At 36.8% G+C, this 19,671-nt stretch overlaps 1 protein-coding gene across 1 annotated transcript in view; it reads left to right on the top strand.

Annotated features, from left to right (window-relative positions):
- Window positions 1-19,671, top strand: part of GDPD1 (glycerophosphodiester phosphodiesterase domain containing 1) — a 47,709-nt gene that overhangs the window by 8,430 nt on the left and 19,608 nt on the right. The window contains exons 2-4 of the mRNA XM_027626063.2: window positions 1,761-1,803; window positions 15,261-15,396; window positions 18,078-18,123. Of these exons, the coding sequence (XP_027481864.2) occupies window positions 1,761-1,803; window positions 15,261-15,396; window positions 18,078-18,123 (225 nt within the window). The remainder of the gene's footprint in view (window positions 1-1,760; window positions 1,804-15,260; window positions 15,397-18,077; window positions 18,124-19,671) is intronic.

Genomic DNA, 19,671 nt, shown 5'->3' with positions numbered 1-19,671 from the left:
GGCAATAGTAATAATAATAGCAATGATCCTTTACTTTTACTAAATAGTCACTATTTCATTAAATCTAATGCCATTAGTTATAAAGTGCACATTTCCTTTTCTTTTCGAGGTTGGGGAGGGGCAGAGGGAGAGAGAGAGAATCTTAAGCAGACCCCAACCCCAGCGCAGAGCCCCAACGCATGGCTCAATCTTGGGCTCATGAGATCATGACCTGGGCCAAAAGCAAGCGTCAGACACAACTGACTAAGCCACTCAGGTGCCCCTAAAATGCACATATTTAATATGCTGCTGAGAGAGAAAATCTTGACAAATTATTACACACCATCCATCCATTGTAAAATGCACCCTAACTTTAAAAAGGGGAAAACTAATTTTTTGAATTGATGACATAGGGCACCTGACATGTGAATTCATTTAACTATGATCTCATAGTTAACTAAATCCTATGAGATAGGTGCCATCTTTATCCTCATTCTTTTTTTTTTTCTTTTTTAAGATTTTATTTTTTTGGGGGAGCACCTGGCTGACTCAGTCAGTAGGGCATGTGACTCTTAATTTTGGGGTCATGAGTTTGAGCCCCACTTTGGGGGTAGACTTTACTTAATAAAAAAAGTTTTTTTTAATTCTATTTTTTTAAATTAATCTCTAACCCCAATGTGGGGCACAAACTCACAACCCTGATGTCAAGAGTCTCATGCTGCACTGACTGAGATAGCCAGGCATCCCTCATTTCTTACAGATAAGGAAGCTCAGCCCCAGAGAGGTTTTGTAACTTTCCCAAGGTCATGCAAATATCATCAAATAGATTTGAGAGCAAAGATCCTAACTCCACCTTCAACTACTACACTATATATTTTTTTAAAGATTTTATTTACACTATATTGCCTTCAGCCAAAGTGATTAAAACAGTCACTTATTTTCAGTAATTCATAGGAAAGGGAGTCAGTTTAATAATTTATGGTATGATAAATTCTTATTAGAGAGATGCATAAGAGAGTATGGGGATGTAGAGGAGATGGTTTAACTGTTTCTGAGGAGGTGTATATGTACCAAGTTCTCTTCTGTCTTTCCTATGACAAGCAGATATTGTAGGTTAAAAAACATGTTTAGGGGACGCCTGGGTGGCTCAATTGGTTAAGCGTCTGCCTTCGGCTCAGGTCATGATCCCAGGGTCCTGGGATCGAGTCCCACATCGGGCTCCTTGCTCAGCAGGGAGCCTGCTTCTCCCTCTGCCTGCCTCTGTCTCTCTCTCTGATAAATAAATAAAATCTTAAAAAAAAAACATGTTTAGGTTCTAACCTTTCTGTGTTGCTGTGGCTGTTTTAATCTTTGATTCTTCCTGGTGCAGCCAAAAAGCAATTCAAAATACCATTACACTCTTTAAAAAACTTGTAATGTCTACACAGTATATAAACATCAAGATTCACTAGATGTGTCTTATTAAAGTGAATTTCTGAAAAAATTAAAAAGTTCAAATTAGGGGCACCTCCTGGGTGGCTCAGTCAGTTAAGTATCAGCCTTCAGCTCAGGTCATAATCCCAGGGTCCCTGGGATCAAGCCCAGAGCCCTGCTAAGTGGGGAGCCTGCTTCTCCCTCTCCCCCTGCCCCTCCCCACTGCTCGTGTGTGTGTGTGTGTGTGTGTGTGTGTGTGTGTGTGTGAATAAATTAATACAATAAATGAATTAAAATTTTTTTAAAAATTAAAAAATTTTTTAAAAAGTTGAAATTAGCTAAGTAAATGAAATTTAATGTTTTCACAGGTGCTGGAGAAAATTTGGAGAATACAATGGCAGCCTTTCAGCAGTAAGTATATAAAAAGGTATTCTTTTATAGTTTATCTTTGAAGTGATGATGATTCACAAGTGAAGATAGTATACATGTTGCATCCACTTGTTACAGTTGTTTCTATTTTATTAAAATAGCTTTTTTTTTTTTAATTTAGCTAGTCTGAAGTGTTACAGAGTGTCTGGCTTCTGGATAACTGAAAAACTAGATTAGAGTTGTGGGTAATCAAAAGATACCATAGTTCTAAAGCTGAAAGAAGGCTTTTGTAACAAGGAACACACTGTGTAATGCTAATTAGTCTTGGAGAGAAAGAGAAAAGGAGAAAATGAAACAACTGTTAACATTGGTTGCTGTTTATGAATAGGATTATGTGTCTGCCCTGTAATTCTTCTACAGACCTGAACCTGTGATCTGGTCTTTCTTGTTTGAAGCCTTATGAGTGTTGGTCTTATTTTTTTGAATAAGGTAAATTAGATTATCCCCAGTGTTTCAGTTATTCATATCTCCTATAGATCTCTTTTAGAGCACCTCACAGAGAAGCAGCAGGAGAGACAGGAATGAAAGCTGATTGATACCTTGTTCTCTGTCTTAGAGTAAATGATTATCATTAGTCTGTGGTAATGGTGAAAACACTGTTTTCTTTTCCCTGAAAAATAAAGCAGAGGATATGAAAAGTTAAACTCCATGGAAGACATTACCTTTCCATATTTAGTAAGAAAAATGTTTTCTGACACATTTGTTGAACCATTTTTATGCATACAATTGGGACAGAAATCAGAATTTGGCTTACGTTTTTGTTCTGTTTCTTATCATTTAAAATGACTTAGAATTTAGGGGTGCCTGGCTGGCTCAGTTGGTAGAGCATGTGACCCTGGATCTTGGGGTTGTAAGATCGAGCCCCACCTTGGGCATAGAGATTACTTAAAAATAAATAAAATAAAAATAACAAAGACACCTGAGAGTTTATTTTTCCTGTTATCAGGTCCTAATGTACTGCTTCTCCATATTCTAGTTTCATCTAAATCCTGTCCTCCTGTGTTTGTCATTGCTTATTCTTTGTGTTCTCTAATACAATGCCTTTGACTATAATCCCCAAATTCTCTAAAAACCTAAAAATGCAAAAACTTTCCTCCTGTCTGTGGAAAAAACTTTCCAGATTCTGAAACAAAATAATTTAAATGACTTTAAGTCAAAATAAAATAAAATAAATAAATTACTTTGTTATCTTTTCTACCAAGATCATATATGTAGATATCTTTAGATATCTATATAATATAATATATAAATCTAGATATATATAATGCATATATATATATAATTTTATTTGTGCAGTTTACACTGAGACACATACACACATACACATACCTCCCCCCCCGTATACTATGATTTATCAAAATTTGTTCCCTGGGATGTAGTGATATATATTACCTGGGGAGAAAATGCTTATAACTTCAAGTGATTTTAGCATTCTTTATATACATATATATATTTAAAGATTTTATTTATTTATTTGACAGAGACAGACACAGTGAGAGAGGGAGCACAAGCAGGGGGAGTGGGAGAGGGAGATGCAGGCTCCCTGCGATGTGAGGCTCTATCCCAGGACCCCGGATCATGACCTGAGCCAAAGGCAGACCCTTAACAACTGAGCCACCCAGGCGCCCCTGCATTCTTTATATTTAAGGTATATTATTTTGTAAGTTTTTCCCCATATTTTTTGTTAAATTTTTACCAACCACCCTTATTTATGAAATTAAAATACTCAATTATATAATAAACTGTTTCTAAGAATGGTACATTTGTATAATAAATTATTTCTAAGGATGGGGTATAAATATTTTTATCTTTGAAGATTTTGATCATCTGAAAAGTTTTTTGGTATTCAGAGAATGTCTTACTTAGATGGTTTTTACTTGCTAGATACATTACATTTCCCATCTTCAGCAGTTTTTTTTTTTAAGATTTATTTATTTGAGAGATAGCTCACAAGTATGTGTGAATGGGGGAGGGGCAGAGGGAGAGACTCTCAGGCAGATTCCTAACTGAGCATGAAGGCCCAGTTGGGGCTCCATCTTGTGACCCTGAGACCTGAGCTGAAATCAAGAGTCTGACACTTAACCAACTGAGCCACCCAGGCACCCCTTGATTTAAACCAAAAATTTGTTGGTGGTGGTTTTTGTGTTTTATCTTATGCATCAGTGCTCTTGCTATCAACAAATACTTTTGTTTTCATTTACAGATATTCTGTTAGTAGAATATTTTAACTGCTGGGATACTTAGGAGGTTTTTTTTTTTAATACCTGCTTCATGAACAACAAGAAAAAAATCATGTAAACATACTATTTTCAAGGTACAGTATATTAAGAATGTGGAGTTATAATACATAATTGGCAAAAGACAGATACTGTGCTTAAGTATGGTATATCATCGATAGGATACTTAGTTGAGGGAGAAATAGTAAAAATAAAATGAGCAGCTAAAACTTAGATCTTATTTATGTGCATGTGTAGATAAACACTTCACAAAGCATACATATTATGACATGGAAGGAAAAACAAGATACTAGAGAAAGTATAAATAATTGGTGGGGAAGCCTGGTTAAGATTAACCAGGAAATTGAAAAGATACCAGGACTAGAAAGTTATCATTTGGTACAGAGGAAGAAGCAATTTTTATTTTTTTAATTATTTTTAAAGATTTTATTTGAGAGAGAGAGCAAACACGTGCTGGGGGGAGAAGCAAAGGGAAAGGGAGAAGCAGACTCACCTGCTGATCAGGGAGACTGACTCAGGGCTCGATCCTGGGATCATGACCTGAGCCAAAGGCAGATGCTTAACCGAATGAAACACCCAGGCGCCCCAAGAAACTATTTTTAAAATGTGAAATGTTTGGGGCACCTGGCTGTCTCAATCCAGAGAACATGCAACTCTTGATCTTGGGGTTGTGAGTTCAAGTCCCATGTTGGGTGTAGAGATTACTTAAAAAAAGGGGGGGGAGGGAAAAAATGAGATGTTTGAGATTAAGATGTGAGGGTAGAGACGCCTCGGTGGTTCAGTCAGTTAAGCGTCTGCCTTCGGCTCAGGTCATGATCTTGGTGTCCTGGGATTGAGCCCCACATTGGGCTTCCTGCTCAGCGGGCAGTCTGCTTCTCCCTCTCCCTCTGCCCCTTCCCCTGCTCATACTCTCTCTCTCTCAAATTAATAAATAAGATCTTTAAAAAAATTTAGAAAAAAAGTAATTAGGACTGAAGAGAAATAATTATATCTCACGATTAATTTCTTCCTTCCTGGGGCACCTGGTTGGCTCAGTCGGTTAAGCGTCTGCTTTTGGCTCAGGTCATGATCCCAGGGACCTGAGATCAAGCCCCACATCGAGCTCCCTGCTCCACGGGAAGCCTGCTTCTCCCTCTCCCACTCCCCCTGCCCCGCTTGTGTTCCGTCTCTTGCCTTCTCTCTCTCTGTCAAATAAATAAATAAATAAAATCTTTAAAAAAAATTCCTTCCTCCTTCCTTCCTTTCTTTCTCCCTCTCTCTTCCTTTCTCCCTCTCTCTTTTTCTTTCTTTCTTTCTTTCTTTCTTTCTTTCTTTCTTTCTTTCTTTCTTTCTTTCTTTCTTTCTTTCTCTCTCTCTCTCTCTCTCTCTTTCTCTCTTTCCCTCTCTTTCTTTTTGTATGTCACAATTTATAAAAAGTCCTGTAATGTGGTTTATAAAATGCTTTCACAAACACCTTAGGTTACGAATATGGCTCTTTTGTGATTCCTTTGAGAGCAAGAATCTTTCCTTATTGATCTCTCAACCCCTAACACCTAGTTCTGATGGTAATAGACTCTTACTAGTTACTTACTAAAGGAGATAATGGAATGGGGCACTCAGGAACAAAGCAGAACATTAACAGAAGACAAATGAAGAAGACAGAACCCCATCCATAATAAGCACAAAACCAGAAACTAAGGAATTGTAACACACACACACACACACACACACACACACACACAGAGTCACTAAGACCTTGAGTATGTAAAATCTAGCTTTTTTAAAAATTTTTTATTTATTTATTTGACAGAGGCACAGCGAGAGAGGGAACACAAGCAGGGGGAGTGGGAGAGGGAGAAGCAGCCTTCCCGCGGAGCAGGGAGCCCGATGCGGGGCTCGATCCCAGGACCCTGGCATCATGACCTGAGCTGAAGGCAGACACTTAATCACTGAGCCACCCAGGCACCCTTAAAATCTAGCTCTTAAGAGCTAATAAAACTAGGTTATTAAACCAGGCTGCCTTTGTAAATACCCATAGGACAATTTGATCCCGTGGTATTAACATGAATGGTAAAAGAAACAAATTGTTTTAGCAGTAGCTAGAAGTACAAGTTGGCAGACAGTCAAAGTAATTAATCAGTGACCCGGTTCTCATGATACATTTTTCAGAATATCTAATTAATACAATACTAATTTCTCATCTATGAAATAGGAACAGTAACAAACCTCAGTGGTGCGAAGAATAAATGAGATTCAAATAAATTCCTTAATATAGGGTCTGTTATTTATTTGTTTTTGGATTTACGATTTTTATTTTTTCCAAATTTTTATTTAAATTCTAGTTAGTTAACATATATAGGGACTGTTTTAAATCGTTATGTATTGTTTCTGTGGAATTTCAAGTAATTTCACATCTTTTATTTTATTTTATTTTATTTTATTTTATTTTTTAAAGATTTATTTATTTGAGAGAGTGAGAATGAGAGAGAGAGAGTACATGAGAGGGGGGAGGGTGACAGGGAGAAGCAGGCTCCCCGCCGAGTGGGGAGCCCGATGCGGGACTCGATCCCGGGACTCTGGGATCATGACCTGAGCCGAAGGCAGTCGCTTAACCAACTGAGCCACCCAGGCGCCCAATTTCACATCTTTTAGAGCTAGAGTTTTATTTCTTTTTCTGGTAATGTTGAAGCTTTGGCTTCCCTATTTCTATGTAATCAGCTTGTCAGAAAGTCACCTATATTGGAGCACATGGGTGGCTCAGTTGTTTAAACATGGGACTCTTGATTTCTGCTCAGGTCATGATCTCAGGGTCATGAGATGGAGCCCCCAAGTGGGGCTCCATGCTCGGCAGGAAGTCTGCTTGAGATTCTCTCCCTCTCTCTCTCCCTCTGCTTGCTCACACTCTCTCTCTCCAAGATAAATAAATCTTAAAAAAAAAAAAAAGAAATTCAGCTATAAAATATCTGGTGCTTCAGTTGAAGTAAATGCATATTATTATTTATGGGAAAATTTGAAGGCCAAAGTGATAAAATTTTTTTTTCCTTTTTCTGGCTATGTTCTAGCTATTTGTCTATAAAATTTGGGATCATTTACAAATTGTCCTGGATGCACTCACTTACTATTGCTCTAAGTTTTTATTAGCTTATTGATAAGACATAAGCCTACAATAAATAGAAACTATTTTTTATATAATTCCTAAACATGTCTAAAAACAGCCCACATTTTAGCTGAGGGCAAACTTCAAACTTAGAAAGATTTCTTAGGTAAAATGTATAAATTTTTTTTTATTTTTAATTTTTTAATTGACTTAAAATTTTATTGTGCTTGCCTCGGCAGCACATATACTAAAATGTTATTTATTTGTTTGTTTGTTTGTTTACTTATTTATTATTTTAAGTAGGCTCCATTCTGGGCCTGGAGCCCAATGCAGAATTTTTTTATTTTATATATTTTTTGTTTTTTTAAAGATTTTATTTATTTATTTGAGATACAGCAAGAGAGGGAGCATAAGCAGGGCGGAGGTGGGGCGCCTGGGTGGCTTAGTCGGTTAAGCGTCTGCTTCTGCTCAGGTCATGATCCCGGGATCCTGGGATCGAGCCCCACATCGGGCTCCTGGATCAGTGGGAAGCCTGCCTCTCCCTCTCCCTCTGCCTCCCTCCCTGCTCCTGCTCTCTCTCTCTCCTTCTGTATCTCTGTGTTTCAAATGAATAAATAAAGTCTTAAAAAAAAAATAAGCAGGGTGGAGGGGCAGAGGGAGAGGGAGAAGCAGGCTCCCTGCTCATGACCTGAGCTGAAGTCAGACATTAACTGACTGAGCCACCCAGGCACCCTGCAGAATTGTTTTTAAATACAGGAAAATATAGATAACCCCTGCTCTTACTCCCCTTCACGTACTCATACAAAAAAAATAACGAAAGTAAGATATGCACATGACCAAAAATCAGTAGTACCAATTTTTTTTTTTTTTAGCTATATGAAGGATTTTAGGATTTTATTTCAAAACTGTTTGCTGGCTGTGTGTATTGCTTACAGTTTCTACATTTCTTTTTTTTTTAATTGAACACAATATAACAATAATATTTAAGGAAATTTAAAAATACAGAAAAGTAAATCTACCAAAAACTGTTTTGTTTGCTTATTTCTTTTTTTTAAAGATTTTATTTATTTATTTATTTTGAGAGAGAGAATGAGAGAGAGAGAGAGAGCATGAGAGGGGGGAGGGTCAGAGGGAGAAGCAGACTCCCTGCTGAGCAGGGAGCCCGATGTGGGACTCCATCCGGACTCAATTCCGGGACTCCAGGATCATGACCTGAGCCGAAGGCAGTCGCTTAACCAACCGAGCCACCCAGGCACCCTTGTTTGCTTATTTCTTTTTGCATTTTATTTTTACACATAAAACCGACCAATAAATATTCTCTTTTAAAGGTGGATATCCTTTAGAAGAGGACACAAAGTTAGTTATTACATCTTAGTAAGAATTAACATTAAGGAGCCAAGTTAGTTTGTTTTAAAAACATTAAGAAACTTTTACTCAATTGCTAAAACTTTATTCCTTAATTGATATATTTATATACAAATTTATATTTGTATTTTTATATTATGTGTTTCAAGTTTAAGTATAAAACAGAAGATACATTCACCCCACATAGGAGATCACAGACAAAATAAGAATCATGAGTGCTTATGTATTTAAAAGGATGTTCAGTTTTTCTTAGATTAAATTCCTGCTGTAATTCATTCTGTTGGTGATGAATAAATTGGTGTTCAAAATGTTGTCTTTTAGATATATTAATAATAGAAGTATCCTTATTTTGCACTTTAGTAGAAGTTTATATTCTAAATATTTTTTAAATTTTATTTATTTTTGAGAGAGAGCAAATGACAGAGAGAATGAGAGGGGTGAGGGTCAGAGGGAGAAGCAGACTCCCTGCTAAGCAGGGAGCCCGATGCGGGGCTCGATCCCAGGACCCTGGGATCATGACTTGAGCCGAAGGCAGACGCTTAACAACTGAGCCACCCAGGCGCTCTGAAATGTTAATAGATATCTAATAGATAAGTAAAACATGGCTTCATTCTACTCATTTAGAAATGTATTAGATACCTACGATATACCCAACATCATGAATATTAGAAAGTATGGAGCAGACATAGGTCTTTCCTCTTTAGGAATTTAATCAAGTTGTAGAGACCTAACCTCATATAAAACCACTAGTAAACAATTTAAGTGCATGGGAATATATCGCACAAAAGTAATTTATCTACTTTTGTATCTTCTCACCCTACTCTGCTCACCACAGCTCTTATTCTTTCCATTCTTGAATTTTAAAAAGAAAAAACGTTTCTGTCTAAAACTTTCTCCCTCTTCCACCCATGTTTACTTTTTCTTCATCTTGAAATGTCACCCGTGGTGATTAGTGCATAAAGTGCTATGTGGGCATTTTACATAGAGTTTTTTAAACAAATACTATGGAGTACCAGCTGTGCAAGGTCCTGTGCCTAGGCACTAGGAATACAACAGTAAACTAGACATAGTCCACAAATCCTTTACTTAAAGATCTCCTGTCTCATTGGGCAGGGGGGAGATAAATGGATATATTCAGAGTAAACACAGGTGCTACAGGAAGTCCTGGCAATTTAGCAGTATGTAAACTGGTGACCCAATCTAATCTGGGAGGATTGGGGAAGATATCCTGAAGTGGTGGTTTCTAAGCTTAGACCCGAAGGATGAGTAAGAGCAGATAAGGGAAGGAAGAAAAACTTAAAAACAAACAAACCTGTTACTGTGTGTACATAATATACATTCCATAAAATGCATAATCTAAGTGTATAGCCCAGTAAATTTTAACATAATGTATATACCTTTGTAACCATCACTCAGATAAAGATGTAGAACATTTCTAGCCCTCTTGAAGGTATCCTTGTGACCTTTCCCAGTCCACATTACTTGTCCCTAGATAGCCATTATTCTAATTTCTATTATGATAAATTGATTTTGCTTGTTCCCAATAACATAAATGTAATCATACAGTATTTACACTTTTGTCTCTGGCTTTTCTTTCTTCAGTTTATACCTGTACAATTCATCCATGATGTGTGAAATAATGTTACCTGTTTTTTAAAGATATATTTATTTGAGAGAAAGAAAATGAGAGACAGAGAGAGAGAGGGAGGGAGAGAGGCAGAGAGAGAGGGAGAAGCAGACTCCCTGCTGAGCAGGGAGCCTGAAGCAAGGCTTGATCCCAGGACCCGGGGATCATGACCTGAGCCCAAGGCAGATGCTTAACCAACTGAGCCACCCAGGCGCCCCTGTTATCTGTTTTTTAATAGCCAAATACATTCATCCCTTTCGGATATATACTTAAGCAGAAGTGAAATTGCAGGATCATAGGGTAGGTCTACATTTATACCTTCCAGATTGATTGTACCAACTGACCCTCACACCAGCAATATAGAGTTCCAATCCTCCACTATCTTGCTAATTTGTTGTCAGCCCTTTTAATTGTAGCCATTGTGGTGGATATATAGTGCTATTTCATTGTGGTTTTGATTTACATTTCCCTGTTGAACTTTGATGTTGAACATCTATTCATACACTTATGGGCCATTTGGAAATCCTCATCCGTGAAGTGCCTGTTCAATTTTACATCTATTATTTTATTGTATATTGGTTGTGTTTTTGTTTTGTTTTGTTTTTTGTTTTTGCAAAAGACATTTCAGGCAAGAGTATTGAAAGTGTGGGGCTGTTTGGAGTGTAAGGTGTAAGGTGGGGAGGAGGTATAGAGAGCTAATATTACCCTCACTGTTTTGCAAGTAAGGAAACTGAAGCATAGAGAAGCTAAATAACTTGCCCAAGTAAGTGGCAGAGCCAGTGTCTATGGTCTTTATCCCCCAACTTTATTGAGGTATAATTGACAAATTATATTTCAAGTATACAATGTGATGATTTGATATGTGTATACATTGTGAAAGGATTCTCACCGTCAAGTTAATTAACACATCCATCACCTCACATCTTTACCCTTTTTTAGGGGCAGTGCTTGTACTCCTAACCACTGTGGTATTCCCTTTTGTAAAAGTCATAGGATCTTGAATGTGAAAGGAACCTTAGCGATTGTCTGATGTAATCCTTTCAATTTTTGTTCTTTTTTTTAATTAAAAAATTTTTATTTTATCATGGTACAATATACATGACATAAAACTTACCATTTTAACTGTTTTTAAGTGTACAGTTCCGTGTTATTAAATACATTCATGTTGTTATGCAACCATCACCACTATTCATCTCCAGAACTTTTTCATCTTTCTATACCAAAACTCTGGACCCATCCAATAATAATTCACTAACCCCTTTCCCCCCAGGCCCTGGTGACCACCATTCCACTTTCTATTAACTTGACTATTTTAGGTAGCTTTATATAAGTGGAATCATTAAATATTTGTATTTTTGTTTTTGGCTTCCTTAACTTAGCATAATGTCTTAAAGATTCCACTCACTCATGTTGTGGCATATATCAAAATTCCCTTCCTTTTTTTTTTTAAGATTTTTTTAAAATTATTTATTTATTTATTAAGATTTTATTTATTTGAGAGACAGAGCACAAGCAGGGGAAGTGGCAGGCAGAGGGAGAGGGAGAAGCAGGCTCCCCACTGAGCAAAGAACCTGATGCGGGGCTCAACCCAGGACCCTGGGATCCTGACCTGAGCTGAAGGCAGATGCTTAACCGACTAAGCCACCCAGGCATCCCAAGATTTTTTTATTTTTAAGTAATCTTTCCACCCAACATGGGCCTTGAACTTACAACCCCGAGATCAAGAGTCACATACTCTACCAACTGAGCCAGCCAGGCTCCCCAGAATTTCCTTCCTTTTTAAGGCTGAATAATACTTCTTTGTAACCACATTTTGTTTTCTATTCATTAGTTGATAGACAAGTTGCTTCTACTTTTGGCTATTATGAATAATTTTTCTATGAACATGGTTGTGTAAATATTTAAGTCCCTTCTTTCAAATCTTTTCTGTGTGTACCTAGAAGTGGAATTGCTGGATCATATGGTAAATCTATGTTTAATTTTCTTGAGGAACTGCCATTTTATATTCCCACCAACAATATACAAGGGTTCCAATATCTCCACATCCTGGCCAATACTTTTTTCTTTTTCTCTTTTCTTCCTTTTTTTTTTTTTTGTAATAGCCACCCAAATGGGTGTGAAATAGTCTTATTGTGGGTTTTTTTTTTAAGTTTATTTATTTATTTATTTTAAGTAATCTCTACACCCCATGTGGGACTCAAACTTACAACCCTGAGATCAAGAGTTGCACACTTCCAGCTGAGCCAGCCAGCCACCCCTCTGATTGTGGTTTTGACTGGATTGCCCTAATGATTAGTGATCTCTCTATGTGCTTATTGGCATTTCTTCTTTGGAGAAACATCTGTTCAAGTCCTTTCCTCATTTTTGAATCAGGTTATTGTGTTGTTGAGTTTTAGGAGTTCTTTATATACTGTGGATATTAATCCTTTATCACATAGATGATTTGCATGTATTTTCTCCCATTCTGTAGGCTATTTTTTTTTCACTTTTTAAAAAACTTTAAATTTAATTAATTAACATATAATGTACTATTAGCTTCAAAGATAGAGTTCAGTGATTCCTCACTTACATAATACCCAGTGTCCATTACATCACGTGCTATCCTTAATGTCCATCACCCAGTTACCCTATCCCCCCATTCCACTCCCCTCCAGCAACCCTCAGTTTGTTTCCTATGGTTGAGTCTCTTACGGTTTATGTGGGCTACCTTTTTACTTTGTTGATAGCATCCCTTGATGCGCAAAGTTTTTAATTTCGATGAAGTACAATTTGTCTTTTTTTTCTTTTGTTGCCTGTGCTTTGATGTCATAGCCAAGAAATCATTGCCAAATCCAGTGTGGTGAAGCTTTTCCCGTATGTTGTCTTCTAAGAGTTTTTTCATTTTAGGTGTTATGGTTAGGTCTTTGATCAATTTGAGTTTAGTTTTTGATATGGTGTTAGGTAAGGATCCAACTTCATTCTTCTACATGTGGATATCCAGTTTTTGCAGCACCATTTGTTGAAAAGACTGCCCTTTCCCCACTGAATGGCTGAAAATCATTTGACAATATATGAGGGTTTATTTCTGGACTCTGTATTCTACTTCATGGATTTATATGTCTGTCTTTATGCCAGCACCATATTGCTTTGATTACTGTAGCTTTGTAGTAAGTATTGAAATCAGGAAATGTGAGTCTTCCAACTTTGTTCTTCTTTCTTTTTTTCTTTTTAAGATTTTATTTATTTATTTATTTATTTGACAGAGAGAGAGAGAGCACAAGCAGGGGAAGCAGCAGGCAGAGGGAGAAGCAGGCTCCCTGCTGGAGCAAGATGCAGGCTCAAACTCAGGACCCTGGGATCATGACCTGAGCCGAAGGCAGATGCTCAACCAACTGACCCACCCAGTCACCACTGTTCTTCTTTTTCAGGATTGTTTTTACTCTTTGGGTTTCTTTGAGATTTCATATGAAATTTAAACTTTTTTCTTTTAGTAACAGGGCTCAAACTCACAACGCCAAATTCAAGAGTCACATGCTCTTCCAACTGAGCCAGCCAAGTGCCCCTCAGGCATTTTAGGATGGAATTTTCTATTTTTGCACAAAAACGTTTTGCAAAATCATTGGGATTTTGATAAGAATTGCATTGAATGTGTAGATCCTTAGGTCTTAATAATATTAAGTGTTCTAATCCATGAACATGGGATGTCTTTCCATTTATGTATATCTCCTTTAATTTCTTTCAGCAATGTTTTACAGTTTTCATTGTACAAGTTTCTTACTTCCTTGGTTAAGTTAATTCCTAAGTTTTTGTTTGTTTGTTTGTTTGGGGGGGAGGGGGAGAGGGAGAGGAAAAGAGAGAATCTTAAGCAGGCTCCATGCCCAGCACAGAGCCTGATGTGGGGCTCGATCTTATGACCCTAAGATCATGTCCTGAGCCGAAATCAAGAGTCGGACACTTAACTGACTGAGCTATGCAAGCGCCCATTTTTTAATTCTTTTTGATGCTATTATAAATGGATTGTTTTATGATTTCCTTTTCACATCATTCACTTTAATGTATAGAAATGTAACTGATTTGGGTGCCTGGGTGGCTCGGATGGTTAAGCGTCTGCCTTCGGCTCAGGTCATGATCCCAGAGTCCTGGGATCGAGTCCTGCATCGGGCTCCCTGCTCCTTGGGAGCCTGCTTCTCCCTCTGCTTCTCTCTCTCTCTCCCTCTCTCTCTCCATCTCCCATGAATAAATAAATAAAATCTTTAAAAACAAAAAAAGAAATTAACTGATTTTTGTGTGTTGATTTTTTTAAAAGATTTTATTTATTTATTTGAGAAAGAGAGCACAAGTTGGGGATGGGGTGAGGGGCAGAGAGAGAGGGAGAAGCAGACACCCCGTTAGCAGGGAGCCCGACACAGGGCTCGATCCCAGGACATCAAGATCATGACATGAGCCAAAGGCAGACACCCAGCTAACTGAGCCACCCAGGTGCCCCTGTGTGTTGATTTTTGTATTCTGCAACTTTAGTGAGTTTATTAGTTCTGGCAGTTTTATTTGTGTGTAGAGTCTTTAAGATTTCTACATACAAGACCATGTCATCTGCGAACAGATAATTTTACTTCTTCCTTTCCAATTTGGATGCCCAACCCCCTTTTTTCCTTACTTAATTTTTCTGGCTGGAATTTCTTTTTATTTTTTTTAATTTATTTTTTTCTGGCTGGAATTTTCTAATCCTATGTTCAATTAAGGTAACAAGGGCTGGCACCGTTTTCTTGTTCTTTAATCCCATCATTTTATAAATGTGAAAATGTAGGGCTAGAGAAAGGCGTTTACTTGCCCATAGTTATACAGCAAGTTCATAGCAAAGCAGGAACTGGCATCCAGACCTTTTTAACTTCTGATCTGGTATTCTTTCCATTATGTTAGGTTGACAGCAATATGGATAGCTGGTTATGGAAAGGGGCAACATGATTCTCTTATTCTGTGTTTACTTTAGAATATGACACCAATAAATCATAATAGATGACAGTGTAGAGAAATTTTAGTGTTATGAGATGTTTTGCTATTTGATTTGTAACTCCTAATTTTTACATCTGATGCATATAATGTAAATGAAGTTTACTTAACTTTCAGAATGTCATTATTCTTCTTTGCATTTCTTCAGTGCAGTTACAATTGGAACTGATATGCTGGAATTGGACTGCCATATTACAAAAGATGAGCAAGTTGTAGTGTCCCATGATGAGAATTTAAAGAGATCAACTGGGGTCAATGTAAACATCTCTGATCTCAAGTACTGTGTAAGTAAAAATGCATGATAAACTAATATCTAGTAGACATTAGGGCCTGTAGGGTTTTTAAAAACAATGAATGCCAGATAGTGCTCCAATAAATAGTAAAAAATAAATGATAGTGATTAAAAAATGAATGCCAAAGGAAATTATAAAAACTATTCTAACTTCCAGTGAGGATTTATACTCACTACAGAAATCTGTGGATACATCTTTGGAGACTTATTTTTATAAGTATTTTAACAAGATTACCAAAGTCCTCAAATGTAAAACTATTGTACATGAAATTGCTTGAAGTATTCTACAATTTATTTGATTCAGATTAAATATATGAATTAGTTTTAGTCTTCAAGTATGGGAAATCCGATTTTAGTAGTTTACTTGCCATTATAGTAAAGACTGATAAATGGATGGAAAATAATGCTTTATTTTACCACCTAAATAAAACTTACATTAACAGGATACTATCTGTATGTGTACCCTGTATGTTTTTTGCCTGGTTGTGATCCTACTGTATATTATATATATTGTGTTGTTGGTTTTTTTTTTTTTTTAAGATTTTATTTATTTTTTGACAGAGAGAGAGACAGCAAGAGAGGGAACACAAGCAGGGGGAGTGGGAGAGGGAGAAGCAGGCTTCCCGCCAAGCAGGGAGCCCGATGCGGGGCTCGATCCCAGGATCCCAGGATCATGACCTGAGCCAAAGGCAGACGTTTAATGACTGAGCCACCCAGGCACCCCTATAGATTGTGTTTTTGAACACTTTAACATTATGGCATGATACACATTTTTCCATGCTTTTTTAAAAAAAGATTTATTTATTTTAGAGAGCGAGAGTGAGAGAGAGTGAAAGCAGGGGGAGAGGGAGAGAGTGAATCCTCAAGCAGACTCCCTGTAGAGCCCGACATGCGGCTTGATCCCAGGACCCTGAGATCATGACCTGAGCTGAAACCAGGAATCAGACGCTTAACCAACTGAGCCACCCAGGCACCCCTGCTTTTTCTTTTTTTTTTTTTAAATAGACTTTAGTTTTTAGAGCAGTTACGGTTCACAGCAAAATTGAGCAGAAAGTACAGAATAGCTTCTGACACTACATGTACAGCCTCCCCCTCCCCCATCAACATCCTGTACCAGAGTGGTACATTTGGTACAGTCTATGAACCTACAGTGACACATTATCATCCCAAAATCTATAGTTAACATTAGGGTTCATTCTTTTTTTTTTTTTAATTAATTTATTTATTTAACAGAGATAGAGAGCACAAGTAGACAGAGAGGCAGACAGAGGTAGAGGGAGAAGCAGGCTCTCCACTGAGCAGGGAGCCTGATGTGGGGCTCGATCCCAGGACCCTGGGATCACGACCTGAGCCAAAGGCAGCCGCTTAACCGACTGAGCCACCCAGGCGCCCCTAGGGTTTATTCTTAATGGTGTACATTCTATAGGTTTTAAACATAGGATGACATGTCGGTTTTAACATATAATGATGTATCAACTATTATAGTGTCGTACATAATAGTTTCATTGCCCTAAAAATGCTCAGTGTTCTGCCTGTTCATCCTTCCTGCCCCCCCACCCCCTGGCAACCACTGATCTTTTTATTGTCTCCATAGTTTTACCTTTTCCATAATGTTATATATTTGGAATTTTGTCTTATTTAGCCCTTTCAGATCCCATTCTTATTTTTCATAAACATTTCAAGTGACTGCAGTTATTCCATTGAGTGGATATAGAGTTATTTTTAACCATTCCTCCTCTGTTGTTGGGCATTTGAATTAGTTCTAAGTTTTCACCATTAGAGATAACACTGCACTGAACATCTTCATGCATAAAGATAAAGCTTTCTCTATATTTATATGCTTATATAGAGTTTTTCAAAGATATATATTTATGAAGGCATGTATATAAATATATTTATATTTATTGAAAATATCAATATAAAAATAAAAGTTATCTCTATTGTTAGTATATGTGCTGCCAAAGCAAGCACAAGTTATCTCTGTTTTTAAAATTATTTCCCTAAATAAACTCCCAGCAGGGAAATTACTGGGTAAAAGATTAGGAATATTTTAGTGGCTTAATATATATTGAAAGTCATTATTGCCAACCTGCTTTCTAAAAGTGTTTAAGAGTTACAAAATCTGGGGCACCTGACTGGCTCAGTTGTTAGAGCATGCAACTCTTGATCTCAGGGTTGTGAGTTCAAGCCACACATTGGTCTCAGAGATTACTTAAAAATGAAGTAAAAATTTCTTAAAAAGTGCAAAAATGTGGTGTTAGAGGAATTCCCATTTTGCTGTACCCTTACCATTATTGGGTATTATAATAACAAAAATTTCCTAAATTTAAATTTTAATTAGCATTTATTTGATTATTTGTGAGTCTAAAGATTTTACTGTATTTAGTCATTTTTTAAAATTGTCTATCTTGACACTTGTCTACTGAGATATTTATATATTTATTATTTGAAAAGGTCCATATTAAATAGTACAGATTTCTTCTAAATTGTGAAAGTAAGTAGTTATATGTTTAATTTGCTGTTTGGGATGTTTGGCTAAAGCGTGCCTTATGTAAACATAGGTAATGTTTTTATTTTATTTTTTTGAAGAAGCAAATCTTTGTCTTACTGTAAGACACTAAAATACTTCAAAATTTTTGAGAGTTAACTGTTTTTCAATCATATCTTTTAAAGGAACTCCCACCTTACCTTGGCAAACTGGATGTCACATTTCAAAGAGGTAATATTTCCCATTTGCAGCTTACATATTGACATTAAAGTGTATTCATTTACACTGAGAATTGATATACATGTGTGTTTTCTTCTGATAATAAGCTCCGGCCAAAGGTACTGCCCTCAATACTTATTGTCTCAGACCTACAAATCTGAAATCTTGACCCTGAGATGAAGGCTAAAGATTTAATTGGCTCATTCTATTTAAATTTATGTACAGTTAATTTAAGCCTGAATACTAATTACAAGAAACCCAGATATTATTAGGGCTACTTTGCATTTCTGAAGCTTCAAATTCTAGAAGATTACTATAACTTGTAGTAATAATCCATCATAAGTAAAAAAAAAAAAAAATGAAAAGACATTGGAAAGACCTCCTTTCGGATCCTTACTGATTGTATACCATTTGATTTTATGTCTTTTCACTGCTCCCTATCTTAAATTATTAGAGAGAATTCTATTACTTGGATTAACCACCCATTTCCTGGTCACCATCACTTTTTATTTTTTTTATTTTTTTTTAAACTTCAGTGTTTTATTTATTTATTTAAAAAAATTTTTTTTTAAGATTTTATCCATTTATTTGACAGAGAGAGAGACAGCGAGAGCAGGAACACAAGCAGGGGGAGTGGGAGAGGGAGAAGCAGGCTTCCCGCTGAGCAGGGAGCCCAATGCGGGGCTCAATCGATCCCAGGACCCTGGGATCATGACCTCAGCCGAAGGCAGATGATTAACGACTGAGCCGCCCAGGCGCCCTCACCATCACTTTTTAATCATCAGCATAGCTGTTTTCTCTCTTGTGAGGGAATATTTCTCACAAAGGAGCATGCTCCTTGGCTGTTGGATTTGTTAGAATGGAACACACAGCTAGAGATACAGTTTGCTGAGCAGGTACAGGGTCCCACACGATCACAATTCAGCCTCATTTTTGAATGATTCAAATGTAACTCAGTAAAACTACAAGATGCTACATGTTGTGGTCCTTGGTGTGGTATGGTTTGCATATAGTTAAAATCCTGGTTAAATGTCAAGGATTAAAGAAATGTAACTGCTCTCTGAACTAGATTAAAAATTGGTCAGTATAATTTCTCCTTGATTGGAAAATTTAAGAAAGCCAAATAAGAATCAGAAAATTGTTTAAATTAGCTATTCTAAAGGATGTTTAGATCTGAAAATTGTTTGATTTTACTTTCCAGGTGAGTATCATTAAGCTGTGTTGGTTTGCAGAAACATTTTTTTCATTCTTGTGATTAACAGGGTTATACTTGCCAAAGCTATTATATTTGTGTCACTTATGGATTTGTGAAGGTTAAAAAGATTTCATAAGTGAAGTTTTTTGTTTGTTTTGGGGGGGTTTGGTTTTGGTTTGTTTAATTTTTTCCCTTGTAGAGCAAAGCCAAAGCTTCACAAAGGTTAAAAGATCCTTTGAGGAAAAAATGTTTTAATTTTTTTTTCAGGTTTTATACTTTCCTTTCTTTCTTTAAGTTTTTATTTAATATACCTTTTTTCATAAAGTCATAAAACTTTTGGGTGCCTGGGTGGCTCAGTTGGTTGA

The sequence above is a fragment of the Zalophus californianus genome, chromosome 16 (assembly GCF_009762305.2).
Source record: "Zalophus californianus isolate mZalCal1 chromosome 16, mZalCal1.pri.v2, whole genome shotgun sequence".
Classification (NCBI taxonomy): Eukaryota; Metazoa; Chordata; class Mammalia; order Carnivora; family Otariidae; genus Zalophus; species Zalophus californianus.
This window is presented reverse-complemented; position numbering and strand designations above follow the sequence as displayed.